The following is a 14,474-nucleotide window of genomic DNA, read 5'->3' as shown; positions in this document are numbered from 1 at the left end:
AACGGGGACTTATGTTTTGCCCTGTGTGCGTCCGTCCGTGTGTCCGTGCGTCCGTCCGTCCGTGATCACCTGTATCTCGAACATGCATGGACCGATTAAGTTCAAACTTCACTCATACATCACACATTATATGGGACATATGCACATGCATTTTTTTCATGATCCGATTAACGATAGCCGAATAGCGGCCATTTTAAGGCCGAAAATGCATCAAAATCGCACATTTTCACCATTGTTTTAAAGAATTCAGTTCTGGATCCGTATCTGAGACATGCTTGGATTGATCGAGTTCAAACTTCACACACACAAGGTACATCATGTCACAAATATGTATGTGCATTTGTTTCATGATCTCATTAACGATAGCCAAATGGCGGCCGCTTTAAGGCCGAAAATGCATTGAAATCGCACATTTTCACCATTCCGGACCCGGATCTCAGTTATGCATGGACGGATTTCATTTAAATTTGGTACATACATTAAACTTAATAGGACCTTGATGCACGTCATTTTTTTTTCCCGGATCAAGTTCGAAATGGCCGACTGGCGGCCATTTTGTTAAAGAATTCAGTTCTGGATCCGTATCCAAGACATGTCTGGATTGATCAAGTTCAAACTTCTCACACACATGGTACATCATGTCACAAATAGATATGTGCATTTGATTCATGATCTGCTTAACAATAGCGGAATGATGGCCATTTTAAGGCCGAAAATGCATCAAAATCACGTATTTTCACAATTCCAGAACCGGATCTCAGTCATGCATGGATGGATTTTGTTCAGATTTAGCACAATGTGTTGTACATATGCAGGTGCATTTCGGTCATGATCTGCTTTGAATGTATATGTCACTCAAATATGAACGGAACGGGGACGTGTCATTGACAATGACTTGTTAGTTTTACACTTAAATCTGTTCATATCAGTTACCTGATTTACATAATTAGTTTTCAGCTATTCCATCAATATCTCAAGTACAAGTAATTTTGAATTAATTTTTAATGTCTTCAATACTCTCAGCACACGGGAGTTCTTTCTCAGCTTTCTTTGATTAGACATTTTTAGACATTGTTAGACGATATTATCGATAATATCGGAGAAAAACGAACTGTCCCAATAGTTGTCCAGACAGACCTGTCTAACTTAGACATTTTTAGACTTTTTTAGACATTTTTAGACGATATTATCGATAATATCGGAGAAAAACGAACTGTCCCAATAGTTGCCCAAACAAACCTTTCTAACTTAGACATTTTTAGACATTGTTAGACGATATTATCGATAATATCGGAGAAAAACGAACTGTCCCCATAGTTGCCCAGACAGACCTGTCTAACTTAGACATTTTTAGACTTTTTTAGACATTTTTAGACGATATTATCGATAATATCGGAGAAAATCGAACTGTCCCAATAGTTGTCCAGACAAACCTTTCTAACTTAGACATTTTTAGACATTGTTAGACGATATTATCGATAATATCGGAGAAAAACGAACTGTCCCCATAGTTGCCCAGACAGACCTGTCTAACTTAGTTATTTTTAGACTTTTTTAGACATTTTTAGATGATATTATCGATAATATCGGAGAAAAACGAACTGTCCCAATAGTTGTCCAGACAGACCTGTCTAACTTAGACATTTTTAGACATTTTTAGACATTGTTAGACGATATTATCGATAATATCGGAGAGAAACGAACTCTCCCAATAGTTGCCCAGACAGACCTGTCTAACTTAGACATTTTTAGACTTGTTTAGACATTGTTAGATGATATTATCGATAATATCGGAGAAAATCGAACTGTCCCAATAGTTGTCCAGACAGACCTGTCTAACTTAGACATTTTTAGACATTTTTAGACATTGTTAGACGATATTATCGATAATATCGGAGAAAATCGAACTGTCCCAATAGTTGTCCAGACAAACCTTTCTAACTTAGACATTTTTAGACATTGTTAGACGATATTATCGATAATATCGGAGAAAAACGAACTGTCCCCATAGTTGCCCAGACAGACCTGTCTAACTTAGACATTTTTAGACTTTTTTAGACATTTTTAGATGATATTATCGATAATATCGGAGAAAAACGAACTGTCCCAATAGTTGTCCAGACAGACCTGTCTAACTTAGACATTTTTAGACATTGTTAGACGATATTATCGATAATATCGGAGAAAAACGAACTGTCCCAATAGTTGCCCAAACAAACCTTTCTAACTTCGACATTTTTAGACATTGTTAGACGATATTATCGATAATATCGGAGAGAAACGAACTCTCCCAATAGTTGCCCAGACAGACCTGTCTAACTTAGACATTTTTAGACATTGTTAGACGATATTATCGATAATATCGGAGAAAAATGAACTGTCCCCATAGTTGTCCAGACAGACCTGTCTAACTTAGACATTTTTAGACATTGTTAGACGATATTATCGATAATATCGGAGAGAAACGAACTCTCCCAATAGTTGCCCAGACAGACCTGTCTAACTTAGACTTTTTTAGACATTGTTAGACGATATTATCAATAATATCGGAGAAAAACGAACTGTCCCAATAGTTGCCCAAACAAACCTTTCTAACTTAGACATTTTTACCTTGCCCGTACCATCAAAGATGGAAGGGAAAGGTATATTAAGGGAAAAATTTTGTCCGGCGTTGTCGTCGTCGTTGTCGTCGTCGTTAATAATTGTTATTGTGTGCATGATAACTTTACTAATTCTATTCCAAACTTCATCAAACTTGGTCACCTTGTTCATCAGTATAAAGTCTTCTCTGAGTTTGAACAACAGATGTCCTGTATGAAAATATCATGCAAAAATTGAGAAAAACTGATAAAATATTTTGACTGTTTCTACTTGACTGATCACTGGTGATACACATCAAAGGTCACTGACCTCAGTGGAAATATGCATTGTTGTATGTGTTTAATGAAGCAAATGATTTATCTTGTAATAATATCCTTGGTAATGTATCTCAGAATCCCTTACTGAGTTTCAAAACCAACTCATGGAGAGATTGCACAGTCTGATACACATTTGCAAACCTACCAATAAATCTTTACAGAAAACAAGATGTCAGAAAATCAATATAAGCACTCCTATGAACTGGGTGCCAAACTTTGATCAAGATCTGAAGCTAATAGAAAATCTGTTTAGTTCAAAGTTATCAAATCAAAAACAATACATAAAAAATACATAAAAAGCAAAACATTTCATCCACATTTTAAAAAGAAAATTATTCTAAAATATATGTATTCTGTATTTGACAAACAGTTCATTCGACAAATGAAAACTCACAGGAATATGTTTCAGCTACTAGAACAGAATGATAGTTTTTATAATACTAGTTTAAAAACTCACTTCAAACAAAGATTGCAGTGTTTGAAGATGTAGGTTCTCAGGAGGCAACAGTACTGTTGACTTCTCCCTCCACTGGACACCAACTATTTAAGTTGATTTGCATGCAAAGCAGAGCTTGCAACATGATAGCTATTCATGAAGGGTGTTTTTTTTTTTACTTTTCATATAATACAGTAGTCACACAATGAGGCAGTTCATATTTGTCTCAGTGAATCATTCATTTTTGACAGACACCTGTACAAAATACTTGGACAAAAGCCAGCTAAGATTTTCTGTTATCTTGCATGTTTTATGAATCTATTCACGTCTAAATGCAGCACTTTTTTTTTTGCAATGAGGCATTTGTTTTGATACTAAAATATCTGAATTACTTTGAATAAAGCTGGAAATTATGTCCCTTAAAATAATTAAACAAATAAGGCACAAATGTTTTTGTAAGATATTTACATCTTTAAAGGACATTCGGTAGACTGATTCCCCACTGTTAGTTCAACCCCAAAACTTTTTTGTATTCAAAATTAATTATGACAATGTATATTTATATTGAAACAAACTATGTTAAAGGGAATTATATTATATAACAAAGGGCAAGGTCACCAGAGTTCAACTATGTTTAGACATTGTTAGACTATATTATCGATAATATCGGAGAGAAACGAACTCTCCCAATAGTTGCCCAGACAGACCTGTCTAACTTAGACATTTTTAGACGATATTATCGATAATATCGGAGAAAAACGAACTGTCGCCATAGTTGACCAGACAGACCTGTCTAACTTAGACTTTTTTAGACCTGTCTAACTTGGACATTTTTAGACGATAATATCGGATAACGTTAAAAAGTGCAATGTCGCGCCTTCCTCTGGTTCTCCGCGGTAAACCGGGGAGATCCGCGGACTGCTTATAATTAGGTGTCTCTACCGCGGTGGCCACCGGTACCGGTTGCAACCGCGGTTGTAGGAAAGGTGTGAAATACTGGTACGTACTTAACAGTTTCCTTTGTGATTCCATGGGTCTTTGTTTCAAATAGCTGTTTTTAAATAGAGCAGGTTACGAGCATCGCTGGCATGGAAATACTCAGCATATGATAATATTATCGGCTCACATATTTTATTAATATAAAAATCCACAAGTCCAATGCTGTATACGAATTGTTGTTGCGTGAAACAAAGTTGTATTTAATGCATGTATTTATCACCAATTCCAAGAGTAAAAGTCGTAACTTTCGAAGGTACGAGTATTATGACTCGTCCATACATTGCACTTACTTTTGTTAAACTTGAATAAAGTCTACAACATGAAAAGAATGTTATTTACGAAGTTTTAAATAGCCGAGCCTTCTTGATTCGAGCCTCTTGTTGATTTGACAACGGTGGGTATCATTAATGTTTATTCTTTGCCTGTATCGCATTCCAGACAAAAAGTATAAGATCGGTAAACAAGAAATGGACGAACTAAAATGTCTCCTGTGTTTCACGTGCAACATGATTATTAAAAAACCAGAGTTAAGCGGTCATGTACGTTCTAAAAATCTAACCTTGCACACATAATCTTGTATTGACGTGTTTTTAGCTCCGCTGTCGACTTTGTCGAGCGGAGCTTATCATATGAGTGATTGTCCGCCGCCGCCGCCGTCGTCGTCGTCCGTGTCAATGTTTTACTTTTTCGACTTCTTCTTGAAAACTACAAGCCTGAATGCTTTGATACTTGGTGTATATGTACCTTGGGTAGACCTCTCTTAGGTTTGTTCATTTCATGTTGATATCTTCAATTCTCTAATTTTGGTGAATATTTTTGTCATTTTTGGTAAAAAGTGATATTTTCAACTTCTTGTTAAAAACCGCAAGTGCAATTGCTTTGATATTACATTTATAGGTACTACATGTGGACCTCTCTCAGAATTGTTCATTTTGTGATGATATCCTCAATTCTCTAATTTTGGTGAATATTTTTGTAATTTTTGGTAAAAAGTGATATTTTCGACTTCTTGTTAAAAACCACAAGTCCGATTGCTTTGATATTACATATATAAGGTACTACATGTGGACCTCTCTCAGATTTGTTCATTTTGTGATGATGTCTTCAATTCTCTAATTTTCATGAATATTTTTGTAATTTTTGGTAAAAAGTGATATTTTCGCCTTCTTGTTAAAAACCAATAGTTCAATTGCTTTGATATTACATATTTAGATACTACACGTAGACCTTTCTCAGATTTGTTCATTTCGTTATGATATCTTGGATTCTATAATTTTGGTGAATATTTTTGTCATTTTTGGTAAAAAGTGATATTTTCGACTTCTTGTTAAAAACTGTAAGTCCGACTGCTTTGATACTATACATATTGTTCATTTTCTGATGATATCTTCAGTTCTTTAATTGAAATGTGCATTTCTAACAGCGGAGCTATCTCAGCCGATAGGCTGCTTGTTTTGTTTTGTTTTGTTTTTTTGTCAAAAACGACGTTGCCTTTCAGTTAACTCTTCGCGTTCATGGTATTTGTGAGAGTTTACCGATTTTTTGAACAAATGTTAAGTAACTATATCGTTTTGCGTCAAACTGGGTGGCCCGAATTTAAATGTCAGTGCGTGAACTCATTGAGGTCATTGCCCATTGCCGCACGTAATTCAAACACGTGGTTATTATAGTTCAGTCATGTACGCGAATTATGCGATTGAAGTGCGCTGCGAGTTTATTATAGAAAAAATTAACATTACGCATGATATTGTAAGTTGTTGTATGGATACATATTCACTATATTTCGAATAAAATAATTCACCGATGAGTCACAAGTATTTAAAATATTTTCTCGACTTTCGTTAGACACCTGACTCCGGGACCCGACTATATTTTTCAATGATTTAAATGCGCCCATGTTTATATTTGCGTAATAATTACGAATGCAAACGCATTATCAAATCGGTAATATTTAAATATTCACAGACCCAATAGCCCGGGTTAGTGTCCCAACAATAATAAAAATAACTTAGTTATTATATTATAAGAGCAATACAATGCAAAGTTTAAATATTTAGAGCCTGTGAAATACTGTAAACATATTTGCGTTATTAGAAAAGCAGCACACTAAGTAAACGATGTTGAAATATTCAACGCCAATACAGAGTTGGATACAAGTTGTGTTATTACAGTACCGCCGGATATAATAACAATTTTACGAGATCGACGCGCGGACCAAAAAAGAAAAAGTTTGCTAAGGTAACGCACCAGTTCAGTGCGTGACTTGGGGTCAAACTTCGGTCAACACACACTTGATGTCAGCATCGCCGCGTAGCAAGTTTCGCAACGTACTTGAAGTTCAATTGTGCCCCAAAATGATGTCGACGATCACTCAATTGTCGCAGCGCATGTTGTACCAAGTCCATGATACACCCTGTTTCGACTTTGGCTTGCTTTTCCTTCTTAGTACATGTTAAATACTGAAATAACATGGCGGATATCGCATCGCATTTACATTCAACCAAAATCATTCGTTTACGATGAAACTAAGTTGAATATTACTTCCAATTCATAAAAATTCAACGAATTAATTTTTTGTGCATATTATAATCATTAATGAATAATAATAAACATTGCAATACTTCGAAAACAAGTAAGTTATTCACTTGCGAAACACAGAATGACCAGATTGTGCTACCGTGATCATTTGCTACCGGTACTAACCACCATGCTTTTACTGCGACACCGTAAAACAAGACCTTAGAGTGTGTACTGTACGCAGCAACGCTTGAGAGAAATGACGCGTCGGCGACGATCCTGGGGTGAAAGGACGATAAGACAAAGGGAATTATAGGATTAAACTTGGTTAAAACAAAAGAAGTTGAGGAGGATTATTTTGGCTGTGACTCCTTCTCTTTTTACCTCCATGTAACCACTAAGCAATGTATTCGTGTTTGTATTTATTCGAAACTTCTTTTAGAACAAACTTTACTTTTCGTAAACTTTACTGAATTTTTTGGGGGATTCAATTCCAACATTTTGCGATGGCTATTTTAAAACCAAATTAAGGCCTTTCACTCTTCTGAGTGTGACACCTAAACGAGGTGTTTTGTGGTGTATAAATTGGCACTAAATGAAAAAGCTGTACATGTTATTATCTATTTAATTATGAAAACTGACTAAATTATATGTGATCTTATTTTTAATTTGAACAGAAACAGATTTATATTGGTAATGACGTTTTCATCGAATATAAATTGTGCAATTGTTAAAATGCCTACCTACACATTTATTGTTTTTGTTTCTGTTGCCCTGAAAAAGACATTTGTAAAAAAAAAAAATTTAAAAATCATGCTTGTGTAAAATTAAAAAAAAAAAAGATGTAGCCATGTAGCCCCTTCCTGTTATCTGTTTCCAACTTTTTCCAGAGTAAAACTGGTGAAGCCATGTAATTGCCATACAATCATCAACTGTGGGAAAATCTGTGTTTTTGAAAATCTTTATTTTGTTGTCTGTGAATTAATATAATATTTGAAATGGTGTAATGGTGCAAAATATTCTCAAGCAATTGGTTTTCTGGTGGCACTACACTGTGCATTTATGCACAGTCAGTATCCCCATGCGCGATCTCAGCTTAATAAGTGATAGTGGTGGTTGAAATGGAAAACTGAATACAAAAATCCAGTAACATCTCAAACGAATTTCCATCTGCTGTGAATGCATTTTTCGTTACATCAAATAAGTAACCCACTTTTATTGAATGTATCCAAAAACATGGTACCAATGATCTGAAATTTCAGGAGTGCTCGCTGAAGGTTTATCAATCTTGCTTATTGTCTTGTTCTTTTCCAATCCTGCATTTCAGTTACTAGAATTTATACTAAAAAAAAATAGTTTGTTTTTCTTCTAATAATTCGGCCACTCTAAAAAACAAATATTTTTCCGTGGTCGAAATGCAAGAAGAATACAAAACTACTGTGATTGCATAGCGATACCTGTAGGGCCATTGTCAATTAGTTCGATTGATCAACACAGCGTTATACATAGGGCTGATATTGAATCACGGAGAGTAAAATTTTGTGATACTAATCTCTAGAACCACTCAGATTGGTACATATGTCTTATGAACCCACATGTGTATATCTTTAACAATACTCAATACTTCTTTTTTTTTTTTACAGTGGTGCTGTGAACTGCTTCAATTTACAACATGGAGTGTCAGGGACTTTATTGAAATTTCATAGAATCCTGAATATATCTAGAAGTGAAAATTAAATGGTTTACAGTATTTTATACCCATTAAAAATGATTGAAATGCAATAATATCACTGCACTAAAAAGACTTCAAACAATTATTGTTACTTCTCCATTGAAGGTTATGAGCAGCCCAACCTTTCCTGGCTTCCTTAATTATTACATGTACTTGCTCTGAAAACATAGCTTTTACAATTGTGTAAATTAACAGATGTTGTTCTATGTACAATGAATACATTTTAAATAATAAACCTTACTGTATTAATAACAAATTGTATTTGACAACATGAGAATGATTCTGATGCCCAGTGGTGATGTTGAAACAAACCCAGGTCCTGGTAATATACTAAGACCTGAATAACAAAGAAGTCATGTACATCAAGGTTCACTCAGATTCATGAATGCAGTTTCTTGAGCAAGTATACATGTATGACAAATAGTTTTGTTGCACTTGTGTACTCTGAGATTCTGAACATGGGTCAGTGGAAGTTTTTAGTTGTCAGTACAAAACTAGATTATGGGAAATCACTTTATAATGAGTTGTACCCACATAGAGTACATATTCATTCACCTGTTTGCAGATGTTCCTTGTACTACTTTATAATCAAATAACGGGGACTGTGACATTTCATGTCTTGTATTATTCAGATCGGATTCGAAATGGGTGACTGGTAGCCATTTTGTTTTAATGAATGGGCTTCTAGAGCCATATCTCTGACATGCTTTGACTGATGTTCAAATTTTATGTATTCATTATACATCATGTTATAGATATATACATGTATTCAAAATGGCTGATTTTGTTTTAATTAATGCTGTTCCAGAGCAATGTCTCTCAATATGGACAAGTACTCGTTTGATCATTTTAATATTAGACAATCATCAAAATCATATTCTGACATGTTTATATTCCAGCTATATTACTATTAACAAAACATTTAAGATATATAATCTTAAATTCGATAACTAACTGGGACTGTGGCATGCATGGCTTGTTAGTCCCCGTTCGGACGAAGTCCGAAAACGAGGACTTATAATTCGGTCTTCGTGCGTCCGTCCGGAGTCATATCTCAGAATCCCTTGGACCAATTCCGTTCATTCTTTGCATGTGCCTAGTACTTTATGTGGGACATATGCACATGCAGTGGTTTAGCGATTCGATTCAAAATGGCCGACTGGCAGCCATCTTGTTTTTTGAAAATGTTGTATTTTGGACATGCTTTGTCAGTTTTCATTCAAACTTGGTACATATATTATACATGTTAGGATACATGTCCATGATGATTTATTTCACAATTGGATCAAAGATGGCCGACTGGCAGCCATCTTGTTTTTTGAAAATGTTGTATTTTGGACATGCTTTGTCAGTTTTCATTCAAATTTAGTACATAGATCATACATGTTAGGATACATGTCCCTGACCGTCCGTGAGTTCCTGAGTCTGTCCGTCCGTCCGACCGTCTGTCCGACCGTCCGTCCGTGAGTTCCTGAGTCTGTCCGTGCGTCCGACCGTCCGTCCGTGTGTTCGTCTGTCCGTGCGTCAGTCTATCCAACGTCATATTTCAGAATCCTGTGGACCGATTCCGTTTATTCTTTGCATGTGCCTAGTACCTTATGTGGGACATATGCACATGCAGTGGTTTAACGATTCGATTCAAAATGGCCGACTGGAAGCCATCTTGGTTTTTGAAAATGTCGTATTTTGGACATGCTTTGTCAGGTTTTATTCAAATTTAGTACATAGATCATACATGTTAGGATACATGTCCCCGACCGTCCGTGAGTTCCTGAGTCTGTCCGTCCGACCGTCCGTCCGTCCGACCGTCCGTCCGTGTGTTCGTCTGTCCGTGCGTCGGTCTATCCAACGTCATATTTCAGAATCCTGTGGACCGATTCCGTTCATTCTTTGCATGTGCCTAGTACTTTATGTGGGACATATGTACATGCAGTGGTTTAGCGATTCGATTCAAAATGGCCGACTGGCAGCCATCTTGTTTTTTGAAAATGTTGTATTTTGGACATGCTTTGTCAGTTTTCATTCAAACTTGGTACATATATTATACATGTTAGGATACATGTCCATGATGATTTATTTTACAATTGGATCAAAGATGGCCGACTGGCAGCCATCTTGTTTTTTGAAATTGTCGTATTTTGGACATGCTTTGTCAGTTTTCATTCCAATTTAGTACATAGATCATACATGTTAGGATACATGTCTCCGACCGTCCGTGAGTTCCTGAGTCTGTGCGTCCGACCGTCCGTCCGTGTGTTCGTCTGTCCGTGCGTCAGTCTATCCAACATCATATTTCAGAATCCTGTGGACCGATTCCGTTTATTCTTTGCATGTGCCTAGTACCTTATGTGGGACATATGCACATGCAGTGGTTTAGCAATTCGATTCAAAATGGCCGACTGGCAGCCATCTTGTTTTTTGAAAATGTTGTATTTTGGACATGCTTTGTCAGTTTTCATTCAAACTTGGTACATATATTATACATGTTAGGATACATGTCCATGATGATTTATTTCACAATTGGATCAAAGATGGCCGACTGGCAGCCATCTTGTTTTTTGAAAATGTTGTATTTTAGACATGCTTTGTCAGTTGTCATTCAAACTTGGTACATAGATTATACATGTTAGGATACATGTCCATGACGATTTATTTTGCAATTGGATCAAAGATGGTCGACTGGCAGGCATCTTGTTTTTGTTTTTTTATGCGGTATCTTGGACGTGCTCTGTCAGTTTTCATTCAAATTTGGCACATACATGTACTTTATACAGGTTAGGATGCATGTTCATGACAATTTGTTTCAAAATCTGGTCAAGGATGGCCGATTGACAGCCATCTGACTTTTTGGCCTTACTACTATATTTCCACAATTTATGTACCATTTTCATTCGTATTTGGCACATACATCATACATATCAGTGTGTTTCATAATCAGATCAAAAATGGCTGAATAACGGCTGTTTTTATTTTGGCCATATTACTATGACACGAAATGCGTGTTTTGATGTAAATAAACAATCAGTTGTATACGCCACTTGGAACTCAAGTTTCAAGGACACGCTTGCGGCAACCCCTTCGCTTTAATATGACGAGCACAAAGAGAACTTAACAGGGACTGTGTCATTTTCAATGACTTGTTGAATTATGGGATAGGGATGGGATGGTAGGGTTGTTTTGGATAATTGAATTGAATTGAATTATCATCGTAGAACAAATTTCCTACAGCTTTGTCCTGAAGTTTGTTGATGTAGTCGCACACAATTAGGACTTTTAATCCAAGGATTTCACAGGCTGTCAGCTTGGCACTTTTAATTTGTGTCTGATCACAATAAAATGACAAGAAAAATGGGTCGCTCTGTGATGATGGCACGCGATGCGTTTACTTTTGCCACACGATTCTTTTTGCTTTTGTCTGTCAATCATCTTTGTCCATTAAGCATCTGCTTTACTGATTGGCTAAGAATGACATCACCACTAGTGTTTCATCATAGAGGTCAAGTCAATATAGCTTTCTTATCAGACAAGACGCTCATCAATCATGTTCAAAGTTATCATTCGATTGGAATGTCTCGCTATATTCTCACTATATGGATATCAGGGTAGCCTTGAAATAGGATTTTTTTTTTCTCCGACAGAAATATAATTTTCTTGACAAATGCAATAGAGATAATGAAATATGGTAAAAAATTTGGCAGTCTTCGGCTTGACCCCAGATATGGATTTGCATGATGCTACCAAATATTTTGTAAAGCTAAAATGACATGATTTCAACCACTCTCCCAGATATGGGTTGCTACAATATTGCAACATTAGTTTCATTGTCGATGACGCTAAAGCCGAACAAGTGCGACATTTGCTTCACGGCTTTCCATATACTGTAAGATTTGCTTGAATCGTTTCTAAGGAAACACAAACCAAAATGCTGTACCTTTTCAGGGTCATGACATAGTTCAAAAGAGAACTACCATTTCTGCTTTAATACACATTTTTGTTGACTTGCTGACTGTTATGATTGTGATAACAAAATCTTGAAAAAATAAATGTAAATTACGCAGAAAAAGCAGAACGCGAAATTACCTTATTTTGCTGTCACAGCTATTTTGCTGTCACCCCTCAGTTTACGCAGTTGACAATTATTTTTCAAGAATCTTTATCAGAATCACAACAGACTGCAAGGAAGTCAACTGTTAATACGAGAAACAAAAAAATATTTTTTTTTTAAATTTTTTTATTACAAGTGAAGAAAAAGACCCCCTGGGTGTATGCTCAGACATGACCTCAATTTCTTTATTGTATCAAATAATAACTGTATTCTGATCTCACAGAGGAGAAGAGGAAGCCTCCCAAATGATTGTCCTAAACCTAAGCCTCATCAGCGAGGTGATCTGACTCCTTTCTCTGCACTTTGCGAGTCTGAATGTCAGGACATGGTACATGAATTTTCACAGTGCATTGGGAAATACCTGAATATAGCTGACATGGCACAAGGCATAGGAAGTGATGCTAAACCATATGCAATGTGAGTATGACGATATTTATGGTCCCTCTTCTTCTATTCAAACAGCAGCAGTATGCTGTCCACTGTAGTCTCCTGTCCACAGTAGTCTCCTGTCCACAGTAGTCTTCTGTCCACAGTAGTCTCCTGTCCACAGTAGTCTCCTGTCCACAGTAGTCTCCTGTCCACAGTAGTCTCCTGTCCACAGTAGTCTCCTGTCCACAGTAGTCTCCTGTCCACAGTAGTCTCCTGTCCACAGTAGTCTCCTGTCCACAGTAGTCTCCTGTCCACAGTAGTCTCCTGTCCACAGTAGTCTCCTGTCCACAGTAGTATCCTGTCCACAGTAGTATCCTGTCCACAGTAGTATCCGGGTCACAGTAGTATCCGGGTCACAGTAGTATCCTGGTCACAGTAGTATTCTGGTCACAGTAGTATCCTGGTCACAGTAGTATCCTGTCCACAGTAGTATCCTGTCCACAGTAGTATCCTGTCCACAGTAGTATCCTGTCCACAGTAGTATCCTGTCCACAGTAGTATCCTGTGCACAGTAGTATCCTGTGCACAGTAGTATCCTGTGCACAGTAGTCTCCTGTCCACAGTAGTCTCCTGTCCACAGTAGTCTCCTGTCCACAGTAGTCTCCTGTCCACAGTAGTCTCCTGTCCACAGTAGTCTCCTGTCCACAGTAGTCTCCTGTCCACAGTAGTCTCCTGTCCACAGTAGTCTCCTGTCCACAGTAGTCTCCTGTCCACAGTAGTCTCCTGTCCACAGTAGTCTCCTGGTCACAGTAGTATCCTGGTCACAGTAGTATCCTGGTCACAGTAGTATCCTGGTCACAGTAGTATCCTGGTCACAGTAGTATCCTGTCCACAGTAGTATCCTGTCCACAGTAGTATCCTGTCCACAGTAGTATCCTGTCCACAGTAGTATCCTGTCCACAGTAGTATCCTGTCCACAGTAGTATCCTGTCCACAGTAGTATCCTGTCCACAGTAGTATCCTGTGCACAGTAGTATCCTGTCCACAGTAGTACCCTGTCCACAGTAGTCTCCTGTCCACAGTAGTCTCCTGTCCACAGTAGTCTCCTGTCCACAGTAGTCTCCTGTCCACAGTAGTCTCCTGTCCACAGTAGTCTCCTGTCCACAGTAGTCTCCTGTCCACAGTAGTATCCTGTCCACAGTAGTATCCGGGTCACAGTAGTATCCGGGTCACAGTAGTATCCTGGTCACAGTAGTATTCTGGTCACAGTAGTATCCTGGTCACAGTAGTATCCTGTCCACAGTAGTATCCTGTCCACAGTAGTATCCTGTCCACAGTAGTATCCTGTCCACAGTAGTATCCTGTCCACAGTAGTATCCTGTCCACAGTAGTATCCTG

At 37.3% G+C, this 14,474-nt stretch overlaps 1 protein-coding gene across 1 annotated transcript in view; it reads left to right on the top strand.

Annotated features, from left to right (window-relative positions):
- LOC144343241 (uncharacterized) overlaps positions 1 to 13,128 on the top strand; it is a 38,587-nt gene extending 25,459 nt beyond the window's left edge. The window contains exon 5 of the mRNA XM_085499908.1: positions 12,931 to 13,128. Within this exon, the coding sequence (XP_085356034.1) occupies positions 12,931 to 13,128 (198 nt within the window). The remainder of the gene's footprint in view (positions 1 to 12,930) is intronic.
- Positions 13,129 to 14,474: the final 1,346 nt, after the last annotated feature.

This window comes from Saccoglossus kowalevskii, chromosome 6 (genome assembly GCF_978046115.1).
Source record: "Saccoglossus kowalevskii chromosome 6, keSacKowa6.1, whole genome shotgun sequence".
Classification (NCBI taxonomy): domain Eukaryota; kingdom Metazoa; phylum Hemichordata; class Enteropneusta; family Harrimaniidae; genus Saccoglossus; species Saccoglossus kowalevskii.
The sequence above is the reverse complement of the archived record's forward strand: the minus strand, read 5'-3'. Positions and strand labels throughout refer to the sequence as shown.